The sequence below is a fragment of the Phragmites australis genome, chromosome 19 (assembly GCF_958298935.1).
Source record: "Phragmites australis chromosome 19, lpPhrAust1.1, whole genome shotgun sequence".
In the NCBI taxonomy this organism is placed as follows: Eukaryota; Viridiplantae; Streptophyta; class Magnoliopsida; order Poales; family Poaceae; genus Phragmites; species Phragmites australis.
In genome coordinates, this window is record NC_084939.1 from 7745864 (window position 1) to 7756542 (window position 10679).

The window sequence follows — 10679 nt, forward strand, 5'->3', positions numbered from 1 at the left end:
AAGTATCTATAGATGTCTGTGATTAGGTGATAAGGCAGACGGCTACAATTAAGCTGCCCTCCAAAGCCGTCTGCCATAACTAACGACTTTTTAGCTTCGACCAATTAGCAGACAGCTATTGATGAGTGCTATCTGTGATTTAAATATCGCAGTCGTATTACTCCATTTGCCGTCTTTGATATGGCATCATTGATGTGGCATTATGTAGTAGTGGCAAACAATTATGTAGTTGGCACATAGCTAGACAAGGGTTGGCCCTTCTCGTCAAAAGAAATTATTGTGGGAGTCTAATAACTGATTTTTTATGAATACTCCAAACAAAACTTGAAATTGGACTAAAAAAAGTCCCACATTTGCTCATGTCAATCGAATACAGAAGCGCAAGCATGTATACAGGGTACAGGCTGACTAAATGAACTAATCTTTGGCTAACAAGTTCACTTGACAAAATTCAGATGACTCTGGTATATATAAGTTTGACAAGAATTTTTGGACCAACAGTTTGACAATCTTTTTCGCCGGCACCATTTGCTGACTATGCCTCCTAACCAGCCCTGTTCAGTGAGACCGAAGAATCCTGTTTACCGTCTGGTTTCCGCTGAAAGAGAATTCGCCAAGCTAGATTATTTCTAGCCTAAAAGGCATAGGGCTAATATATTCTCTTCTGTGCAAGTGCATATATATGATATGAGAGCAAGTAATATAATTCTTCCAATAAGAGGATATTCTTTATATAACTGTAATGGGCAACATCTTTTTAATTTCTGATGGTGTATATCAGTCTCTAACCCTGATCTAAAATTAGAAAAAAAGAGAAGAAGATAAAAGCACCCTTGCGCGAGAACTACCTGCATCTAGCTACCAAATCACGCTTATTTCCCTCAGACACCTCTAAGATGTAATGTACAGATTAATAAAATCGACGGCTCCGTTCCATGCATATTTTGCATTGCGCATGCATGCATGAAGCGATTTAGGATAGTTCACTGAAACATGTTGTGGCTACTGCTGAAGGTTGAGCCGAGACCGGAGTAGATCTGCATCTGGGTGAGTATATGCTCGAAATTGTCGTTGGACTTCTCGATAGGGTGTGTGTGGGTACCCTCATACGTCGTCACCACCACGCCCTCGTCCCTCGACAGCCGCTGCACCTGCTTCTTCACGTTGCAACCTTGGTGTGTGCATCTGTAGTAGCTTCTGCACCCATCCATGCATCAAGAGAAAAATGAAAAATTAATAACAAATTAGCTCGTTCCATACATGCATAAAGAAAACTCAAAACGAAGTGAAAAGTGTGCTGGAAAGATATATGTGCATGTGTGTGTGCCTGCGCGCGCGCATGCACATATGGGAGTGTAAACTGTTAAATATTTCCACTAAGAATGGATAGTTGTAATATCCAGTATATCCATGCAACAAAATTTGTTCACGAGGTAATTATGTTACTCTTAATTGGATGACATTGAACAATAGGTGTGTACTACAACTATCCTTGATGCATATCGTGTAAGGGCATGTGCAGTTCTTGGTATATCTAGCTAGCTGGAGTATGTACGGCGATGAGTCTAAGCAAAGAAGTGTTTCTTCGAAACCATAGAACCAATACTTCTTTTTAACAGAAAGGGGATGATCGAATTTAGTGCTTTGGAGTGACAAAAGTTCATTTAATGCTGCAGAACACAAAAAGATACTAATGTGCTCTATATTTGCATTTTTGCACATTAAATAAATTTAATGTTGGACATTTCTCTTAATTTCATATAGTTATTTCTCCATATCTGATCTACTTTCTAATAATCCTATTCTTTGGAGTGTTCACGTATTTCCATTAACAGTGTATGCTTAATCTGTGAACTTTAGGTCACTCAAAAGGAAAAAAAGTGCTCATATCCTTTGGAGGCCTAAAGAGACCACTTTTTGTGCTCTTAGAGCTGAGACACGTCAAGATGGCGACTGGATTAGCTAGATAACAAGGATCGATAAATACAACAACACTCAAATAGAATATATTCGGTAATTAAACAGGTGGGTGGATCAAATTATTCTAGGTCAAACTCGATCGCCATCAGCTCCCTATTTATTGAATGATGGATGCCCACCAGAAACATGTGAAACTAGTCGTTTTCATCTAGATGATGAAGATGAGATATGTCCTTATCTTATGTAAGCAACCACTAGCAGAGCTTGGAAGATTCATTGGGACTCCATCTCACCTACTTTCTCCGAACCCTACTGAAAAACATGCGCATCCCCCCCCCCCCCCCCCAAAAAAAAGAGAGAGTCGATCGATTGAAATTCACAAGGGACACATCAGAAATAAGATCAAAATTATATGAAGTAATTGATTGCATGAAATCTGTACAGACCTTGGGAAATTGTTGTTCTTGACGGCCTTCTGCCCGTATTTCCTCCACCGGTAGCCGTCGTCAAGGATGTCCACCTGGCTGCGCGTCTGGAACGCGTACCGGGGCCGCCGCTCCTTCTTCTCGCCTTTCTTCTTCCCGACGACAGCCGAACGGTCCGCCTCGCCCGCTGCTCCGGCAGGCCCCGCCGTCGAGTCCCCACGGCCATCTGGCGGGCTTGCACCATCTAAGGAGTTGGAGAGCTCATCCTGATGCTTGGACCCCAGCAACAATCCGTGGCTCGAGCTTCTGTTGCCTGCTTGTGGTTGTACGTGGTGATGATCATGGCCGCTTGTGCCAGAAGCGGTAGCCATGAAGTGGTAGGAGTTGGAGGCAGAAGAAGAGGGCTGTGTTGAGAATAGCATGGGATAATTGCTCTCCATGGCTGTGATAGCTTCAAGTTTTAGAGAGAGGGAGGGAGGGATCCAGAGGGGAAGCTGAAAGAGTTTTACAAGTTACAACCAGGGTTATATAGAGGAGTCAATGTTAACCCGTCCTCTACTTTGTCTGGTTAACCTTCACTTTGACCGGCCCGTAGACTATTAAAGGCGGCTTCCCTGTGCTCTACATTCCACACAAATCATACATGCGTCATATGAGAGAGAGAGAGGGAGAGAGAAATGTTCTGGGTTAGATAGAGAGAGGTAGGCTAAGTTCCCGCGTGTGCGGTTGTCGTAAACAGCACGGAATTTCTAAGGTAAGGGTTGCGGGCTAGATGTGGTGTTGGGTTGGAGTTGGACAAGGAATAGTAGTAGAGTGGCTGCCTCAGCTAGCTCTCTCCCAGCTCGTGGTGGCGACTTGTCCGTGCATGCACGTGAGACTGGGAGAGACAGCCAATCCGCACGAGCGCTATCCTTTGACCATTCCACGGTTATAGGTGCAGTGTATATATATATTGATGATCCTCGCTAATAGGAATAAACTATTATGCGTTCAAACTAGGCGAATACTTGGTCAGATATACGTTGAAAATTGTAATATATGCAACCGTGAATGTGAAAAAAGGGAAACAAATTTTGCGGAGAGATGAGAATTTAATTGGGCAAATCGGATCCCGCAATTTTGATATTCGTTCCAGATTTTGGTATTTTTCCTGCACAGGTACTGGTAACGAAATTGCTGGTGAGAACTTGCTACCGAGTATGTACATGTATGTTGGACTTGCTTAAGACAAAAAAGGGTCTGGCCGTCAAGTCGAAATAGAATCACGTTGGATCCTTAATATTAAGATATATGCACCTACCAACTTATTTAAATGTCTAAACTGATGAAAAAAGATAGGCAATTCAATTATACTTAAACATTTTCTCTTACGTAGAGGCTCCTTCAGGCCTCAGACGTAAAAATAGAAGTCGGCTGAAAAAAATGGGACTGACTATCTGTCTACCGACAGATTTTCTAACAAAAAGATCTATCAGATTTTGAACCAATAGCAAACTACCACATTAGACAGAAAAAACTGACAGATAGGAAAAGGGACAAACTATCAGATTTATAGAAAAACATTGTATTTGGTACAGAAGAAACTCGTCATCTGATAACCCCATCACAATGCAACTGGCCTTGCCCCGTTATATTCACTGCTAACCTGACTTTGATACAGATAGAGATCTAGTAAAAAAAAGAAACCAAAACATAATCAGGATCAGGCCCAGCAAAATGCATTAAAAGATAAATAACCGAAGAGGATAACAAGAGACACGCAACCGCTGCATGATTTCTCAGATCGAGAAGAAGAAACATAAGAGGAGCGTCGTCATGGCGACCTAAGAAGTGGAAGATGTTCCAAATGCCATCTTGACAGAATTCATTCACCAGCTTCACGCCAAACCTCCAAAGCTCCATGAATTTCATCACAAAAACGCTGCAGTCAACACTGCAAAAAATTATAAAGATGATGTTAAGGATAACCAATCTTGAAAATCTCAAAATGCACCAAGGGGTTCATGATTATAATCGAAAAATTTGAAACACTCACACATTATTTTGTTTTGATACATAAGGATAATCAATATTGAACCTCTCAAAATGCATTTTTGAACAAATAAACTCGTGCCACATATGCCAGATCCTTGGTATCTTCAAAATGAACATTAAAAAACAAACAAATATAAAGAACAATAGAAACAAATACACAAACAAAGATAATAAAAAGAGAAAGATGTATAGAGAGATATTCAGAGATAGAGAAAGAGAATAAACAAATGTAGATATACATAAACAGAGATAATAGACACAATCAGATATTCACAGATAATAAGAGAGAGAGAGAGGAGAGAGACTAACAGAAACACACACATACACGTAGAGAGATAGAGATAGATAAAGATAGATAGAGATACTTATAGAGATATACAGATAATACCAAAAAAGAGAAATAGGAAAGACAAGAGAGAAAGAGACAGACATAAATAAAGATAGATATGAAGAGATAATCAAATATACTTATACAGATATAAAAAAGAGAGAAAGAGAGGTACAAAGATAAGAGAGAAAGAAAGAGATAAAGCTATATAAATAAAGAAAAATAGAGAGAGGGAGAGAGAGAAATAGAGAGAAGAAAGAAATAAAGATACATACATAACCAGACATGTTACATAGATAGAGAGAGGGGAAATAAATAGCTATATAGTCATAAACAGAGATAGATATAAATAGCTACATAGTCCAAAAAAGGCAGAGGATATATGGATGAATCATTTAAACAAATCCACCACATCAAACAGAAATATATATAGAGAGATAAATATAAAGAAAAGGAGATATATACCAAGATATACAGATATATACAGAGGACCTCAGAGATAAAGAGATATAAATATAAAGAAAATCAAATAGAGAGATATAGAAAAATATACAAAGAAGATATTTACATATATATGCACACATATATATATACACAGAAAGAGAGAGAGAGAGAGAGAGACGGCAATAGAGAAATAGAGAAAGACATATAAACAAAGATATATACATATATATACAGAGGCTCTCAGAAAGACACACACACATACACACACACACAGAAAGAAAGAGTGACACAGAGAGAGATATAGAAATAGATATATGCAAATATATAGAAATAGAAAAATAGATATATATATATATATACAGAAAAATATAGAAAAAATTTATACAGATATATAAATGAACATATACAGATAAATACAGAGAAAATAAAGAAAGACAATACATACATGCATGCATAGATATAGATATATAACACAAAGAAATTCCATATAAATAGCGTCCCCCAAATCTACTAGAATGGGTAGTTGATTTCACCAAACATCAAATATCAAACCTAGCATCCGAAGGATTACCTTTAGCTGTACACTTGACCCTCAGTAGGCATTCCAATGGGAAATTGGTACACATGAGACACATTGTATTCCGCAGTTTCTACATGTAGATTATGCAAGCACTTTATTGCTGAAATCCAAATCATTTCCACACTCTTCCGGAGCCTTCTCAATAAACTGAAAACAAAAGCTTGCAGACTTCAAGTTGCGAATAAGTTTACTTAACGAAATAAAGATGAGCTAAAATGCAGTACAAAAATAGACAATTCTGCGGTCATGACTACATGCTTTGACATGGTTATACTTCTTTTCAACAGGACAACATATATATAGTTAAGGCCATTCACTAAATAGCAACAAGCTTTCACAAGATAATCATCATGGAGCATCTGGTAGAAAGCAACAGCCAAGTTCATGTAACCAAATCATCAGGTTTCAGATCGTTATAACCACCACCTACTTGCATGCATAAATACCCACACAATTAAAACAGCTTGCTATGAAACAATGAATTTCCATTGCAGCACCTACGAAGAATGCATGGATAGCACCAAATCCAACCAAAAGAAAATCATAGCCACTATTACATCCACCTGAAAACAACAAAAAGCTGCACCGCACCCTACATCTGAAAGATACAAAACACAAATAAATGAAAAATATATATAAATTCACTCATAAAACAAAAGGATACACAAGATGAAACCCTAAATTTGCGATGAATGCACACAAACCACTGTGGAAATGAACAAATCTATCATCAAACCGAATACATAAGGTAACAAAATGCTCGAATCAACTCAAAACAAACCTTGATTCGTTTGCTATCAAAGGGGAAAGAGAACGGGGTTATGCAAAACTAGATCCCACACCAGGCTTCAATATCCACTTGAAATGAAACCGTAAACCGAGAGGAACATAAAAAAAATCAGAAAAATGAATAAATCTCGATGCAATATGAGTATATCGGGGAAAAACAAGACAGATCTTACCTTCAATCGAAGAAAAAATGACGAGCCAGGGTGTGTGTGTGTGTGTGTGTGAGAGAGAGAGAGAGAGAGAGAGGGGGGGTGATATAGAGAGGCAGCGAAGAGAGGGGGCGGGGGGGGGGGGGGAGACAGCAGAGTGACGGGTTTCATCTCCTCCAAAAACTGCTCCATGGGTAGTGGGTTTGTTGCATGCGGATCCAACCGATAGCGCAGAACACAGCCCATCAGCTTCTAATCCCTTGGCACGAAGTTTAAAGGCAATCAACGCACAGAAATTAGAAAGATTCCATCACACAAAAGCAGTCCACAGATAAATAGCATTTTTCAAAAAACATTTATTTAATTGCGCCCATCAGAACTCGAACTCGAGACCTCTAGTCTTGATACCATATTGAGCTGCATGCACCGATCAACTCACCAAAAAGCCTAGGCTGATGAGGAAAAGTAGACAATTGACTTATACTTCAACACTTATAGACGTGTGGGGCACAATAGTATATATCGTGACAAATAAGAAGTCCCTAGAAACTTGATCCAAGAAGACGTGTTTGATAAACTATCTACAGTTTTATGATAAACAAGAAAGATCCACTATTACAAAAAAGGTCATCACTTCCAGTTAAACAATTCACAGTGATGAATAACCGATAGTGATATTCAGTCTCAGATTCGATGTTTTTAAGACCCATTTTTTGCACTCGATGAACTTTTCTGTCTTGTGACGATCCCCTCTGGTTTCTGTGGGAGTTGGACCCACAAATATAGCAATTTACGGCCCGAGCAGTTGATAGGATTCGAACATGCGACCTCCCCCCTCACGAAGATTCCTTACCATCTCACCTCATAGTCTTACCTGATGCCTATGTGGTAATTTATTCTTTGAGTTTTCCTGCTCAAAACTTTAGATAATTATCTGGGCATATAGATGGCTTTAGATAAAAAAGTTATCAACTATAAAGTTGTACATCTTGTTGAGAGTTATAATTTTCATACAAAGTTTGTCTCTATCCGATTTCATATGAAAAGTTTGCTGTAATTCATGCACTATTCAATAAAATAGCTATAACTTTGGATACAGAGTCTGATTTCAATATTCACCTCTACTTTTGAAGCTAATGAGAAGGCGCATCTGAAAAAAGTACATGTGTTCACACCTGTTACTTACTGACCCCTTAAAAAGGTTCAGAAGACCCCCAACAGGACCTCTAAAGTTTTTGCTCAAAAACTTACCTTCTCTAATTTGCCTGAAAATTTTTTGAGACATAATGCTACATCTAAAAGTCGGTGTTGCATAGACATTTTATTAATCTGAGTTACCAAAGTCATGATAAAAATCTTTAAAGTTGCAATTTTTAACTTTGTGGCTCTATGTATTGGTTTTTCAATCATTTCTACTAGTGTTACACTAGATCTGATAATTCACTTTGTGGTAAGTGTGTGGTTTTTTCTTTGATGGTCTTTAGATGATTATTTAAGTATCTATATGGTTTCAAATAAAGAAGTTATAAACTATAAAGTTGTACATCTCGTCGAGTGCTATAATTTTTATATAAAGTTTGCCTCCATCTGACTTCGTATGAAAAAATTATGAATTTCCAAAGATGACTATATTTTATTATCACTACGGTTAATATAATGAACCAGCTATGATACTTGATTATCACTGTTGATTTTTAGTAGGTTATTATTTTTAAACCGATAGTGAAAGAGGGACACGGATGACTTTTACATAGCAGTGATCGATGTACAAGGAAACATATCACAGTAAGCTACAAAATCAACCATTTGACATATGAATGATTGGTAGTAACTTTTAGAGACATTGTATATATTTCTAATGAGCCTTGTTTATATACAACAGCCACTCAGCAAAAACGTAAGTTGTCACCGGATTCTAGCTATTACCTTGGAAAAGAAGCGCTGGGTCAAAGCAAACATTGAGGTTGACCACCACACACATGGCCAAGGTCATTTGAATTTCTTGGAAATTTCTATGGAACTACGTACTCAGCATCTGAGTGTTCTCACATGCTAGAAGCATATGTACGTTGATGGTAGGTCACTCCGCATGCCTTATGTCTTAGCTGATGTTTAAAAGGAGAGAATAAGATATTAATATTAAAAAATAAGTTTTCAATGTATACATGTACGTTTCTAGTTTCTTAAGGTCTTTCAAATCAATTAATTATCTCATAGTTGTCTAGAATTGCTAGAAGAGGTAGTGTCTTCCATAAGAAACAAGCTCATTTTTCCTTTTTTAAATTACTTGCTACATTAGATTTTTATTTAGATGGATACTAATTAATACCTAATATATAAACCAAGTGAAGCATTGGGAGAGACCTTATGCAACTTATAAGATAAACCTGGGTGAAAGCAAGTGTCATCCAACCAACTGCTTCTCTATGGACTGGAAAACTTGCAAAAAATAACGAGTACTGCAACTGCTGCAAGTTTGGAATTGGTAAATTTAACTGGTTCAACGTGGATGTAGAATTGACACAAAAGTTTCTTTTAGATTAAACATGGATATATATGTGCATAGGAAACTAGCAAATGAAAAAAAACCCCGAATATTTCAGTGCACATTTAAGCTGGTCGGTCAATGTCGACCAGTCGCAGAGCGAAGCTATTCCTTTTTCCTTCGATTAATAATGGTTCTCCGGGACACGGAAACATGCAAGAACTCAGGGCCTGCGGTCCAAGTCGTCCCGTACGGCATGCATGCATTCCATCGGTAACCATTTATCCGCGTCGTCTGTGCTAGCTTTTCAAGCCATGCATGGACCAGTCGCAGCACCTTGCTTAAGTATACATCCACGCATATCCTGGCTAGCTCCTACTTACGTACCTCACTACTGCATCTAGATTAGGACCATGTACGGATGCATGTAGATCGAGCAAACTGTGTAGATATGAAACAGTGTTCTGCTAAAGTGTTGTGAAAACATATGTGATGACGTACTAGATGGGGCTTATCTTGCACGGCGGCTAATTAATAAAGAAAAATATTTTAGTTCCTGCCGGGCCTGGTCCATCGTCTTGACTTTGATTAGACTGCATTCGGTGAAAAACAGGTAAAAGAGATATAAAATTAATAATAAGTTATAATATAATTTGTCACTATTTTATAGATAAAGTAGATATAAAATTAATAACAGGTTGTAATATGATATGTTACTTTTGATAATACTGATAGGTTGTAGTTGTGACCCATCTAGATCAGTTATAAGTGATGGATTAAATTGTGACCCGTCATTTATTATCAGCTATAAGTGACGGGTCAAATTGTGACCCATCACATATTATTACTCATCAGTGACGGATCACTAGAGAGTCATTAGTGATAGATCAAGTTATAACTTATCACTAATAACTATTTTGATGAAACAGAGCGGGTGAAAGAATTTTAATTTTTTCTATCACAACTTAACTTTTTTATGTGGGATATTAGATGTATTAGTCCATTAGTTTCCTATCACAAATTACTTTATATAGTAAATATGTACATAGCATGATGCTATAATTTTTTAATTTTTCTCTTATTTTTTCTCATCTCAACAGCACTAGAATAAAAATTATTGTATATTTCTGCTCAAGTTTCATATAAGGGGTGATGGCTATAGACACAAACACGAGTTCCAAAAATTATGCAAAAACTTTAAAGCACAATAACTCAATCTTCCAGGCTATTTTTTTTGCCTCAAAAAAATTTTCGAACCCGACAAAGTGAGGAAAAATGGATGTAACTTTTTTTGTAAATGTCCGTAGAGTAAAAAACGTCAAAATCGGAGTATGTATGCAAAGTTATATCTATTTTACCAAAGATCACTCCAAGTCACCTATTAAATTATAATTCGGCAAAAAATCAGTCATAAGTGACGGATCAAAACCATGACCGTCACTTATAAACTTCGACAAAAAATGTTAAAATGATAAATATCTGGTTACCTTCAGAACGCACACGAGAGTGAGGTGGTAAGAGACAA

General features: G+C 37.5%; 1 protein-coding gene across 1 annotated transcript; it reads right to left on the minus strand.

The window, feature by feature from the left end:
• Nucleotides 1-703: 703 nt before the first annotated feature.
• LOC133900404 (probable WRKY transcription factor 75) lies at nt 704-2911 on the minus strand. The gene is made up of 2 exons (XM_062341529.1): nt 2367-2911; nt 704-1197 (listed from the first exon to the last, which is right to left on the minus strand). The coding sequence occupies exons 1-2, from the start codon at nt 2783-2785 to the stop codon at nt 984-986; spliced, it is 633 nt and encodes a 210-aa protein (XP_062197513.1). The 5' UTR covers nt 2786-2911; the 3' UTR covers nt 704-983.
• Nucleotides 2912-10679: the final 7768 nt, after the last annotated feature.